The following is a 14,727-nucleotide window of genomic DNA, read 5'->3' as shown; positions in this document are numbered from 1 at the left end:
TTCATTCATTACTTTTGGGAATTAAGAACCTTGCCACCAGGAGGAGGCAAAGACACCCCAGCCAAAGGCTTAAATATCTCCCCCACTCCCCTCATCCCCCAGTCATTCTTTGCCTTTCGTCACATTTGCCGGAGCTGCGACATATTGGTGTGAATCCCTGTGTGATATGGTTGAGAGGGAGACTTCCATCGTCGAGATACAGGATAAGATTTAGGGGTTAAGGGTCGCCAATTCTTTCATTTGTGACGCCAATATGCAAATTATTTGCCTGAACGCAAAGGTTTCAGAATTCTCTGTTTTATAATTATTCGCCTGAACGCAAAGGTTTCAGGATTCTCCGTTTTAGCTCGCAGGGCTCTGTGGCTAAAGTCTTGGTCGGCGGATATGACCTCTAAGTCAAGGCTGTTGTCTCTGCCTTGCCAAGGAAAGATTCTGTTCGGTCCAGGATTGGATTCGATCATAGCCACATGTTGGAGTATTAGACTTTGAGCTGCTAGGCTGACATTCTTGAGGCTGTGATATTGTAAAATTATTTTCTGTGACTGATCACAGCATACTTTTATGGATACAAAATAAAGAGACTTTTAAACACATTTACTCGGTCCATCTGTCTGCTGGATTCTATCCACCTGTGTGGAAACATTTGTTCATTGGATTCGATCATAGCTACAGTTTCGGGAGGCAAGGGAGCTTTCCTACTGCAGGATAAGAAGGCTAAGTCTAAAGGATCTACTTTTCGTCCCTTTCGTGCGGACAAGGCCCAGTGCCAGCAGCCCGCCGCAAAAGCGGATCAGTCCAAGGGAACTTGGAACAAGTCCAAGCAGAACAAGAAGCCTGCCAAAACAAAATCGTCATGAAGGGGCAGCCCCCGACCGGTCTCCGGACCAAGTAGGGGGCAGGTTGTCTCTCTTCTCCGAAGCTTGGTTGCAGGACATTCAGGACTCTTGGCTTCTGGTGGTTGTCGCCCAGGGTTACAGGATAGGATTCAGGTCCCATCCGCCCAGGGGCAGATTCCTCCTGTCAAACCTGTCTTCAAGACCGGAAAAGAGAGAGGCCTTTCTGGAATGTGTGAGGGATCTCTCCTCTCTAGGTGTTATCGTACCAGTACCCAAAGCAGAAAGGGGTCTAGGATACTATTCAAATCGTTTTGTGGTTCCAAAGAAGAAGGACACGTTCCGCCTGATTCTGGACCTAAAATGTTTAAACAAGTTTCTGGCTGTTCCATCGTTCAAAATGGAAACGATCAGATCTATTCTGCCCCTAGTTCAAGAGGGACAGTTCATGACGACAATAGACTTGAAGGATGCTTACCTTCATGTTCCCATTCACAGGGACCACTTCAAGTTCCTAAGATTTGCGTTTCTGGACCAACACTTCCAGTTTGTGGCCCTAACCTTTGGTCTGGCGATGGCCCCGAAAGTCTTTACGAAGGTACTGGGGGTGCTACTTGCAGTGGCCAGATCCAGGGGCATTGCTGTGGTGCCCTATATGGACGATATTCTAGTCCAGGCGCCGTTGTTCAGCCTCACAGAGGATCATTCGAAGGCTCTTCTTTTCATTCTCCAATTTCACGGATGGAAGATCAACTCTGGAAAAGGTACCTGTTTCCCAGCAACAGGGTGGAGTTCCTGGGCACGATAATAGACTCTATGTCCATGAAAATATTTCTCACAGATCAAAGACGCAGGAAGATTGCGTCCACCTGTCTTGCCCTTCACCTCTTCAAGCCCTTCGGTGGCTCAGTGTATGGAGATAATTGGGCTCATGGTCTCCAGCATAGACGTCATCCCTTTCGCCAGGTTCCATCTCAGACCTCTTCAATTGTGCATGTTGAGACAGTGGAACGGCGATCATTCAGATCTATTACAGCGGATACACATGGATGCTCGGACCAGGGACTCCCTCTCTTGGTGGATCCATCCGGAGCAACTGTCCCTGGGAACATCCTTCTTGAGACTGTCCTGGGATATTGTGACCACGGACACGGGTCTCGCAGGATGGGGAGCTGTTTGGGGTGCCAGGATCGCACAAGGAAAATGGTCTCGGGAGGAGTCTCTCCTTCCGATAAATATTCTGGAACTTCAAGCAATTTACAATGCTCTGAGGGCTTGGCCTCCTCTGGGGTCGTTCAGCTTCATCAGATTCCAGACTGACAACATTACCTCGGTGGCTTATATCAACCATCAGGGGGTACGAGAAGCCTCCCTAGCAATGAGGGAGGTATCTCGTATTTTGGAGCGGGCGGAGTCCCACAGCTGCTCGCTTTCAGCGATCCACATTCCAGGTGTGGACAACTGGGAAGCTGACTTATTCAGCAGACAATCCTTCAATCCAGGGGAATGGTCTCTTCACCCTGAAGTGTTTGCGGAGATTTGTCTCAGATGTGAATACCGGAGATAGATCTCATGGCGTCCAGACTCAATTGCAAGTTACCTCGATACGGGTCGAGATTGAGGAATCCCCAGGCAGAGCTGATAGATGCCTTAGCGATACCTTGGGGATTCAGCCTAGCTTACATTTTTCCTCCGTTACCACTTCTACCTCGTGTAGTGGCACACATCAAACGGCAGCGAGCTTCGGCTATCCTGATTGCTCCTTCGTGACCGCGGAGGACGTGGTTTGTGGATCTGGTGGGGATGTCATCCTATCCGCCATGGAGGTTACCCTGTCGCAGGGATCTGCTGGAACAGGGTCTTTTTCAACATCAAAATCTCGTTTCTCTGAGGCTGACTGCGTGGAGATTGAGGTTTTTATGAAGGTGTGATTTGACACTCTAGTTCAGGCAAGGAAGCCAGTCACTCGTCTCATCTACCATAAGGTGTGGAGGACTTACTTGTCCTGGTGTGAGAAGCATGGATATCCTTGGCACAAGGTGAAGGTATCCAGGATTCTGTCCTTTCTCCAGGATGTTTTGGAGAAGGGTCTTGCTGCTAGTTCCTTAAAGGGACAGATTTCGGCATTATCAGTCTTGTTGCACAGGAAATTCGCTGAGCTTCCTGACATTTAATCTTTCGTTCAGGCTCTGTCTATAATCAGGCCTGTTTTTAGGCCTTCTGCTCCCCCATGGAGCTTAAACTTGATCCTTAAGGTATTGCAGAGGGTTCAGTTTGAGCCTATGCATTCCATTGAAATAGCCTACATGAAGGTTCTCTTCCTGTTGGCTATTGCATCGGCACGCAGAGTATCTGAGCTCGCTGCCTTGTAATTTGAGCCTCCTTACCTAGTTTTTCATGCGGATAAGGCAGTCCTTCGCACCGGTTTGGGGTTTCTTCCCAAGGTGGTGTCTAACCATAACATCAATCAGGAAATAATTGTTCCTTCTTTGTGTCCTAACCCTTCGTCTTCTAAGGAGAGGTTACTTCATGATCTGGATGTGGTTCGTGCCTTGAAGTTCTATCTTCAGGCTACAAAGGATTTTAGACAGTATACATTTCTTTTTGTGGTTTATTCCGGGAAGCGCAAGGGGCAGAGGGCCTCTTCTACTACTATGTCTTTTTGGTTAAGGAGTTTGATTCGCTTGGCCTTTGAGACAGCGGGACATAAGCCTCCTCAGAGGATCACAGCTCATTCAACTAGAGCTGTGGCTTTGTCTTGGGCCTTCAAGAATGAAGCCTCTATTGTGCAGATTTGTAAGGCGGCTACCTGGTCCTCCTTACACACTTTTAAAAAGTTTTACAAATGTGACGTTTTTGCTTCTGCGGAAGCTGTTTTTTGGAGAAAGGTTTTACAGGCTGTGGTGCCCTCGGATTAGGGTCCCCCTTTTTACCCTCCCGGTTTCATTCAGTGTCCTTTAAAGCTTGGGTATGCGTTTCCCAAAAGTTATGAATGAAGCTGTGGACTCTCCTCCCCTTTAGATGGAAAACATAAATTATGCTTACCTGATAATTAAATTTCCATCATGGGGAGGAGAGACCACGGGTCCCGGCCTGTAACTCCTGTGGGCGGACCTAAATTTAATTTATCTTCTGGCACCATTTATACCCTTATATTTCTCCTACTGTTCCTTGTTCCTTCGGCAGAGTGACTGGGGGATGAGGGGAGTGGGGGGAGGTATTTAAGCCTTTGCTGGGGTGTCTTTCCCTCATCCTGGTGGCCAGGTTTTGCTTTCAACTAAGAATACAAAAAGAACAAAGCAAAATTGGTGCTAAAAGTAAAATGGAAAGCTTAAAATTACATGCCCTATCTGAATCATGAAAGCTTATTTTGGACTTGACTGTCCCTATAATTGGTGTCAAACAAGCAACTGCTGACTCTTTGAGAAGGTGTAGTGTTTGGATACTGGTGCACTCTCCGCATATGTGCATATTCCGCTAAAACACAGTAATAACTTTTACTAGAAACATTTTTGCTAATGGAAATATTTTGGAAAAATAATTGTAATATTAAAATGCACCCATGCAGGTTTTAATTTTGACCTCTCTGTCTCTTTAACTGTTTAGCTATGATATGTGTGATAGGCACATGGGTGTAAACCGTTTCCTTATGGCTCAGTTGTTAAAATCATGGGACCTTTAATATATATTTTATGCATTTTGACTAATTGTAATTAATATATATGCATTCAGTAGGTGACTTAAGTTATAAAAAAATGTCCCCAAGTCTCGTCTAGGCCACTGGTTTTCAAACTTGTCCTGAGGCCAGATTTTGAGGATATCTGAACTAGAGCACAGGTGAAATAATTAGCTGATTAGTAAATATGGTTATTTTACCTGCTTTCACCCAAGGCAATCCTGAAAATCTGGCCTGTTAGGGAGGTCTGAGGACAGGTTTGAAAAACAGTGATCTAGGCAATATATTGATTGTCTGTGAGTATGATTAATACAGTCTTCTTTCCTTTGCATTGCATTACATTTGAAGCAGGTTGGTCTTGTGGTTCTTAAAACACAGATCATGTTATGGCCTACAGGTCTTATTTTTAAAATACCAGAAGATATTCTAGTATATGATAAAAACGATACCTATGCAGAATAACATCCATAAGGAAATTGACTTCAATATAATGTAGATTCCAGCCATGGATAAACGTATCATCACCCCATACCTAGACGGGCCAGATATCAGCACCTTAGATTCCGAAGATGGAGAAAGCCTCAACTCCCTCAGGGAAGAACTTGTTTCTGAGCAAGCTACTCAGTAAGTTTCTTTTCTTTTTTCCTTTTAGGTTTACTAAAGCTTACTTTGTTCAGCATTGTGATGACAAAAAATTGAAAGGGCAATAAATTCAAAATGTGACTTTCATGATTCAGATAGAACATGCAATTTAAACATTTTTTTTCCAATTTAATTTTATTATCTATTTTGCTTTGTTCTTTTGTATCGATTTGTTCAGCTAGCTACCATTCCTTCAACAAAGAGTAACAAGAAAATGAAGCAAATTTGAGAATTAAAGTAAATTGGAAAGTTTATTTGTATTCTCTATCTAAAACATAAGTCTTTTTAATATATACTGTATTATAAATCAGACATAATATATTAACCTGCATAATAGAATCTTAACCCCAATTTATATGTATTCATTGCTGTTTGTTTTTTTAGTCAGTAATGCATTTTGTCTCATCCTGGGAGCACCCAGTAATAATGATTTTGCAGAAATACTAAATCTTTTTCAGGTTGTTTAAGGTACTCCCCATTTCACATACTTGCACTTTTTTATTTCCATCCTGCAGATAGGATGTGCAGTCTCTCTTCCACATGCATAATTCTCCTTCTTCCTGGCTCTTTTTTCTTTCTGCCCCCCACACACGCACACACACACACATGCACACACACACATACACACGCAGATATACACATACACACACACATACACACACACACACATACACACACACACATACATACATACACACACATACATACATACACACACATATACACATACACACACATACACACACACATATACACACACATACATACACATACATATACACACACACATCACACACACACACATTCACACACATACATATATACACACACACACACACACATACGTATACACACACATACACACATACATACACATACATACACACATACATACACATACATACACACATAAGCACACATACATACACACACATACACATACATATACACATACACACACATATACACACACATACATATACACACACATACACACACACATACACACACATGCATACATACACACACATACATACACACACATACATACACACACACACTTCCTTTTGTTGAATGCAAGCAATCTATATCTCTAAAGCAGACATCCTCAAACTTGAGCCTCCAGAGGTTTTGGAACTACATTTCCCATGATGCTCAGCCAGCTGGCTGGGCATCATGAGAAATGTAGTTCCAAAACCTATAGAGAGCCAAGTTTGAGGATGTCTGCTCTAAAGTGTGTATTTAGCTAGGGTACTTATTACATATATTTATACACAGTGGGGTCCAACAATCTGAATCCACCATCACCACCTGGTTTTATTTGATCATTTATTAAAATATTGTAATCTTTATTATTCAAAAATACATTATTCAACATTAGGTCAAATGTGTTTTTTTTTCTTGTGTTAAATTTTTATGTGATATTGACATTTAGGACTAGTGAGGCGCAAGCTTATCACAAGCCTTTTTAATAGCGCTGATATTTCATATTGAGCTAAATTGCGCCAGCACAATCGCCATTTACACTTCAATCCTTACCCCGATCTCAGAGCTATGGTTAACTGTTTTCCGAAATAAAAGTTAAACGAAACACTTCAAAAGTATATTGCAAAGTACTCTTACACTCATATTTATTCTAAAAAAATTTAAAAGAATATTGCACAAAAAAAGTTATAAGGGCTCAACGATATTGCAGGTACTTTAACATAGAGATACATATAGATACATTGCTAAAGATGCTTTTGTATGTATGTATATAGATATGTCTATATATGTGTACATATATATTAATGTATTTATATGTGTGTATATATATATATATATATATATATATATGTATTGACAGACATATATACACATATAAACACATTAAGATTTACGCATATATAGACATTTATATAAGTGCATTAAAACCCTTTGCTATTAAGTAGATGAAAAGATGTAAATACGTATATTATATGCTATATTCACATTTAATAAAGATTTTAACTATGTATTTGCTGTAAATATTTCACATTTTCTAATGCGAATATGCTATGTTGTTTGCGCAATGCATGTTAGGTTTTTTCTCTTGTAAGTTGTATCAAGTCCACGGATTCATCCTTTACTTGTGGGATATTCTCCTTCCCAACAGGAAGTGGCAAAGAGAGCACACAGCAGAGCTGTCCATATAGCTCCCCCTCTAGCTCCACCCCCCAGTAATTCTCTTTGCTGGCTCTATGCAATGGAAGTGTTAAGTGAATGTGGTGTTAGAAATGTAGTTTTTATTTTCTACAAGCAAAAGTTTGTTATTTTAAATGGTGCCGGTGTGTACTATTTACTCTCTAGCAGAAAGAGATGAAGATTTCTGCAGGGAGGAAGATGATTTTAGCATGTTGTAACTAAGATCCACTGCTGTTCCCACAAAGGACTGAGGAGTACAAGAAAACTTCAGTTGGGGGGAACGGTTTGCAGGTTAGGCTGCAAAAAAGGTATGTTCAGTCATTTATTTCTAGACAAGACTGTGATAATGCTAGAAAAGACTGATAATATCCCCATGAGGGAAGGGTAAGCTGTATTCAGAGACTAAGTATGGAATTGCAAGCTTACATAACAGGGCTAGTTTATGCTGGTTGACACTACTTAATGGCAAACGTTTTTTTATTGAAAAATTTCGTTTTTTGAGACACTTTGAAGGGTCCTTTGGGTTTCTTTCAGGGGCTGTTACCCACATGGCTATTATTAAAACACTTAGGAGTGTTTCTTTAGGCCTCACAGCACCGGAGTAAGGTGGGAGGGGCCTAATTTTGCGCCTCAGATGCGCAGTTATATTTGACTAGAAGTCCAGGCTTTTTCACATGGAGGGTCCTGCTGCAGTTTGAGGGCCTATAAGAAGCTTTTTCCCCACAAATCTGGTTCCTAAGGGCAGGTAGGGCCACAGCAGAGCTGTGGCATGGTGCTGATGTTGTTTTAACCGGTTTGTTGGCTTACTGTCGATCCGGTTTGGGCATTAAGGGGTTAATCGTTTTTATTGCTAGTGGTGCAATCTTACTAATGCTTTAGGTACATACTGTAAAAATTTTGAAAAGTTTGCTGCATTTTTCACTATTTTGCAAAATTGTGTGCCTTTTTTATCTCTTAAAGGCACAGTAACGTTTTTTTTCAAAGTGTGTTTTTACTTGATTAAAGTGATTTCTACGCCTGTTTGTCTTACTACTAGTCTGTTAAACATGTCTGACACCAAGGAAAATCCTTGTTCAATGTGTTTAGAAGCCATGGTGGAACCCCCTCTCAGAATGTGTCCCACTTGTACTGATATGTCTATACATTTTAAAGAACACATTGTTGCACTTAAAAATGTGGCCCAAGATGATTCTCAGGTAGAAGGTAATGAGGTTAGCCCGTTAACCTCTCCCCAAGTGTCACAACCAGTTACGCCCGCTCAAGCGACGCCTAGCACCTCTAGTGCGTCTAACTCTTTTACCTTGCAAGACTTGGCAGCAGTTATGGATAATACCCTCTCAGTGTTTTTATCTAAACTGCCCGTGTTACCTGCAAAGCATGATAGCTCTGTTTTAAGAACAGATTCTGAGCATTCTGACGCTTTAGTAGCCGTATCCGATATACACTCACAACGCTCTGAAATGGGGGCTGAGGGAGAAATTTCCGATTCGGGAAAGGTTGCTCCTCAGACAGACTCAGATACGTTGGCTTTTAAATTTAAACTAGAACACCTCCGCTTATTGCTCAGGGAGGTATAAGTTACTCTGGATGACTACGACCCTTTGGTGGTTCCAGAGAAATTGTGTAAAATGGACAAGTACCTAGAAGTTCCCGTTTACACTGATGTGTTTCCGGTCCCTAAGAGGATTGCGGATATCGTTACTAGGGAGTGAGATAGAACAGGTATTCCGTTTGTTCCCCCTCCTGTTTTTAAGAAAATGTTCCCCATATCTGACCCCATGCGGGACTCGTGGCAGACGGTCCCTAAGGTGGAGGGGGCTGTTTCTTCACTTGCTAAACGCACAACCATACCAATTGAAGACAGTTGTGCTTTTAAAGACCATATGGATAAAAAATTAGAGGGTTTACTTAAGAAAATTTTTGTTCAACAAGGTTTTCTTCTCCAACCTATTGCATGCATTGTTCCTGTAACTACTGCAGCTGCTTTCTGGTTCGAGGCGCTGGAAGATGCGCTCCAGACGGAGACCTCATATGAGGACATTATGGACAGAATTAAGGTTCTTAAGCTAGCTAATTCTTTTATCACAGATGCCGCTTTCCAACTAGCTAAGTTAGCGGCAAAGAATTCAGGTTTCCCATTTTATCGCGCAGGGCGCTATGGCTAAAGTCCTGGTCGGCCGATGTGTCGTCAAAATCCAAACTCTTGAACATCCCTTTCAAAGGAAAGACCCTCTTCGGGCCTGAATTGAAAGAGATTATTTCAGAAATCACTGGGGGAAAAGGCCATGCTCTCCCTCAGGACAAGTCCTTTAAGACAAAGAACAAACAAAATAATTTTCGTTCCTGTCGGAATTTCAGGAGCAGCCTCGCTTCATCCTCCCCTACTACAAAGCAAGAGGGTAACGCTTCACAACCCAGGCCAGCCTGGAAACCTTACCAGGGCTGGAACAAGGGTAAACAGGCCAAGAAGCCTGCAGCTGCTTCCAAGACAGCATGATGGGGTAGCCCCAGATCCAGGACCGGATCTAGTAGGGGGCAGACTCTCTCTCTTTGCTCAGGCCTGGGCAAGAGACGTACACGATCCCTGGGCCTTAGATATTGTATCCCAGGGATATCTTCTAGAATTCAAGGACTCCCCTCCAAGGGGAAGGTTCCACATTTCTCGTTTGTCTACAGACCAGACAAAGAAAGAGGCGTTCTTACGCTGTGTAGAAGACCTACATACAATGGGAGTGATCCACCCAGTTCCAATTGCGGAACAAGGGCTGGATTTTTACTCAAACCTGTTTGTGGTTCCCAAGAAAGAAGGAACTTTCAGACCAATCCTGGATCTCAAAATTCTAAACAAATTCCTCAGAGTCCCATCATTCAAGATGGAGACCATTCGGACAATCTTACCAATGATCCAGGAGGGTCAATATACGACTACCGTGGATCTAAAGGATGCGTATCTGCACATTCCTATCCACAAAGATCATCACCAGTTTCTCAGGTTCGCCTTTCTGGACAAGCATTATCAGTTTGTGGCTCTTCCTTTCGGGTTGGCCACTGCTCCCAGAATTTTCACAAAGGTGCTAGGGTCCCTCCTGGCAGTACTAAGACCGTGGGGCATAGCAGTGGCGCCTTATCTAGACGACATCTTAATTCAGGCGTCGACTTTCCAAAGAGCCAAGTCTCACACGGAAATTGTAGTGGCCTTTCTGAGGTCTCACGGGTGGAAGGTGAACATCAAAAAGAGTTCTCTCTCCCCCCTCACAAGAGTTCCCTTCCTAGGAACCCTAATAGACTCGGTAGAAATGAAAATATTTCTGACGGAGGTCAGAAAGTTAAAACTCTTAACTACTTGCCGAGCTCTTCATTCCATTCCTCGGCCATCTGTAGCTCAGTGCATGGAGACAATCGGACTAATGGTAGCGGCAATGGACATAGTCCCTTTTGCACGGATACACCTCAGACCACTGCAATTATGCATGCTCAAACAGTGGAATGCGGATTGTGCAGATTTGTCTCCTCAAATACAGTTGGGCCAGGGGACCAGAGATTCTCTTCTCTGGTGGTTGTCTCAGGATCACCTGTCTCAGGGAATGTGTTTCCGCAGACCAGAGTGGATCATCGTAACGACCGACGCCAGTCTGTTGGGCTGGGGTGCAGTCTGGGACTCCCGGAAAGCTCAGGGCTTATGGTCTCGGGAAGAAGCTCTTCTCCCGATAAACATTCTGGAACTGAGGGCGATATCTAACGCGCTTCAGGCATGGCCTCAGCTAGCTGCGGCCAAATTCATCAGATTTCAGTCGGACAACATCACGACTGTAGCTTACGTCAATCATCAAGGCGGAACAAGGAGTTCTCTAGCAATGATGGAAGTAACCAAAATAATCAGATGGGCGGAGGATCATTCTTGCCATCTCTCAGCAATCCACATCCGAGGAGTAGACAACTGGGAGGCGGATTTTCTAAGTCGTCAGACTTTTCACCCGGGGGAGTGGGAACTCCACCCAGAGGTATTTGCCCAGCTGACTCAGCTATGGGGCACTCCAGAATTGGATCTGATGGCGTCCCGTCAGAACACCAAGCTTCCTCTTTATGGGTCCAGGTCCCGGGATCCCCAGGCGGTGCTGATAGATGCTGTAGCAGCGCCTTGGTCCTTCAATCTGGCCTATGTTTTTCCACTGTTTCCTCTCCTCCCTCGTCTGGTTGCCAGAATCAAGCAGGAGAGGGCTTCGGTGATTCTAATAGCGCCTGCGTGGCCACGCAGGACCTGGTATGCAGACCTAGTGGACATGTCATCTGTGCCACCATGGACACTACCAATGAGGCAGGACCTTCTAATACAAGGTCTTTTCAAACATCCAAATCTAATTTCTCTGCGTCTGACTGCTTGGAGATTGAACGCCTAATTCTATCAAAGCGTGGTTTCTCTGAGTCGGTTATTGATACCCTGAATCAGGCTAGAAAGCCTGTCACCAGGAAAATCTACCATAAAATTTGGCAAAAATATCTTTTTTGGTGCGAATCCAAGGGTTACTCATGGAGTAAGGTTAGGATTCCCAGAATTTTGTCCTTTCTCCAAGACGGATTGGAGAAAGGATCATCAGCTAGTTCCTTAAAGGGACAGATATCTGCTTTGTCTATTCTTTTTCACAAACGTCTGGCAGAGGTACCAGACGTTCAAACGTTTAGCCAGGCTTTAGTCAGAATCAAGCCTGTTTATAGATCTGTGGCTCCGCCATGGAGTCTGAATTTAGTTCTTTCAGTTCTGCAGGGGGTTCCGTTTGAACCTTTACATTACATAGATATTAAGCTTTTATCTTGGAAAGTTTTGTTTTTGATAGCTATCTCTTCTGCTCGAAGAGTTTCAGAGTTATCTGCTCTACAGTGTGATTCACCTTACCTGGTGTTCCATTTTTGTCCTAAAGCTTTGGTATTGGTATCCCACAAGTAAAGGATGAATCCGTGGACTGGATACATCTTACAAGAGAAAACAGAATTTATGCTTACCTGATAAATTTATTTCTCTTGTGGTGTATCCAGTCCACGGCCCGCCCTGTCATTTTAAGACAGGTGGTTTTTATTTTTAAACTACAGTCACCACTGCACCCTATGGTTTCTCCTTTTTCTTCCTAACCTTCGGTCGAATGACTGGGGGGTGGAGCTAGAGGGGGAGCTATATGGACAGTTCTGCTGTGTGCTCTCTTGGCCACTTCCTGTTGGGAAGGAGAATATCCCACAAGTAAAGGATGAATCCGTGGACTGGATACACCACAAGAGAAAGTAATTTATCAGGTAAGCATAAATTCTGTTTTTCAACATTTTTTTTTTCTCCATTGACTTCTGTGGGAATGCAAAAATCAGGGATAGGCACAGACAAAGGCTGTGGCGGATATTTTCCAAAGTACAGACCTTAGTGAAGAACACCAAGGTACATTTGAAATTAAAAACATTATTTTATAGTGCTTGGTGTTATTATACTGATGCAGATACCACTGATCCTATAACCAGCCCTCCTCTGGCTATACCCATGTGCCAGTGTCACTACTGTATCATTATATAGTGATTGGTTTTATTATACTGATGCAGATACCACTGATTCTATAACCAGCCCTCCTCTGGCTATACCTATGAGCCAGTGTCACTACTGTGTCATTATATAGTGCTGGGTGTTATTGTACTGATGCAGATACCACTGATCCTATAACCAGCCCTCCTCTGGCTATACCCACGAGCCAGTGTTTCTACTGTGTCTTTGTATAGTGCTTGGTGTTATTATACTGATGCAGATACCACTGATCCTATAACCAGCCCTCCTCTGGCTATACCCATGAGCCAGTGTCACTACTGTGTCATTATATAGTGCTGTATGTTATTATACTGATGCAGATACCACTAATTCTATAACCAACCCTCCTTTGGCTATACCCAGGTATCAGTTTCACTACTGCGTCATTATATAGAGCTGGGTGTTATTATACTGATGCAGATACCACTGACCCTAACCAGCCCTTGTCTGGCTATACCCATGAGCCAGTGTTACTACTGTGTCATTATATATTGATTTGTGTTATTATACTGATGCAGATACCACTGACTCTATAACCAGCCCTCCTCTGGCTATACGCATGTGCCAGTGTCACTACTGTGTCATTATATAGTGCTGGGTGTTATTATACTGATGCAGATATCACTGATTCTATAACCAGCCCTTGTCTGGCTATACGCATGTGCCAGTGTCACTACTGTGTCTTTGTATAGTGCTTGGTGTTATTATACTGATGCAGGTACCACTGATCCTATAACCAGTCCTTGTCTGGCTATACGCATGTGCCAGTGTCACTACTGTGTCATTATATAGTGCTGGGTGTTATTATACTGATGCAGATACCACTGATTCTATAACCAGCCCTTGTCTGGCTATACCCATGAGCCAGTGTCACTACTGCGTCATTATATAGCGCTGGGTGTTAGTATACTGATGCAGATACCACTGATCCTATAACCAGTCCTTGTCTGGCTATACGCATGTGTCAGTGTCACTACTGTGTCTTTGTATAGAGCTGGGTGTTATTATACAGCTGCAGATACACATCCATTATCATCACCCAATATCGCTAGCAGTCTCTTGAAAAGCCACTAACTTTATTCACACTACATATTTTTTTTTATTCCTATTATTTAATCAGAAAGAAAAGATATACTAAGGTTGTGGTGGACACTGCAAGGGCTAGTCACGGACACCAGTAGCCGTGTACGGACACCTTGCCTATTCCTGGCGATGGTGTTAGTTTTTTTTAAAACTTTTTTTCCTCCATTGATTTCTATGGGTGAATACATGCACGCAAAAACGTGAGTTAGTATTTTTGCGCTGTTCAGGTTACTGGTTGCACAAAATATGTTTCTTTGTAACTTGTAATACGAACGCAACCCGACTAGCGCAAACAGCTTAACTCTAGTGCAGTTTTTGCAATTGTGAAAAAAAAAATACAGCGCCACTTGTAATCTAGCCCTTATTTTGAATATCCTCCTCACCCACCATCTGTATATACATTTTTAAAACTGTTGGGACACTATATATTCATTCAAAGGGCAAGATCCTAGCACACATGTGTTGATGACAAGTTGTTCTCCTAAGTGCAGAAAAGTAGTGCCAAAGTTTTCATCCAAAACAAGACTAGGCAGACCTAAAGGGACCACATCACCAGAATGCCAGTATATCAAGCGAACATAATTGGAGTATAAAACAGCATGTGCATCCACAATTCATTTCTAGCTGAACCAGGAATGTCATACACTAGTAAGCAAAGCCACAGTCAAAAGTTGGCACAGTAGTGGTTGTAGTTTGTTCCAATGGACCTTGGAAAGATGAAATAAAGGTCTTTTTTTAATTTTATACTGGAATCCATTTGTCTACATTGCTTT

General features: G+C 42.8%; 1 protein-coding gene across 1 annotated transcript in view; it reads left to right on the top strand.

Moving 5' to 3' along the window:
- IBTK (inhibitor of Bruton tyrosine kinase) overlaps positions 1-14,727 on the top strand; it is a 244,926-nt gene that overhangs the window by 159,202 nt on the left and 70,997 nt on the right. The window contains exon 20 of the mRNA XM_053710478.1: positions 5,006-5,133. Within this exon, the coding sequence (XP_053566453.1) occupies positions 5,006-5,133 (128 nt within the window). The remainder of the gene's footprint in view (positions 1-5,005; positions 5,134-14,727) is intronic.

The sequence above is a fragment of the Bombina bombina genome, chromosome 4 (genome assembly GCF_027579735.1).
Source record: "Bombina bombina isolate aBomBom1 chromosome 4, aBomBom1.pri, whole genome shotgun sequence".
Lineage (NCBI taxonomy): Eukaryota > Metazoa > Chordata > Amphibia > Anura > Bombinatoridae > Bombina > Bombina bombina.
Note: the sequence above shows the minus strand (reverse complement) of the source record. Positions and strands in the feature narration are given on the sequence as shown.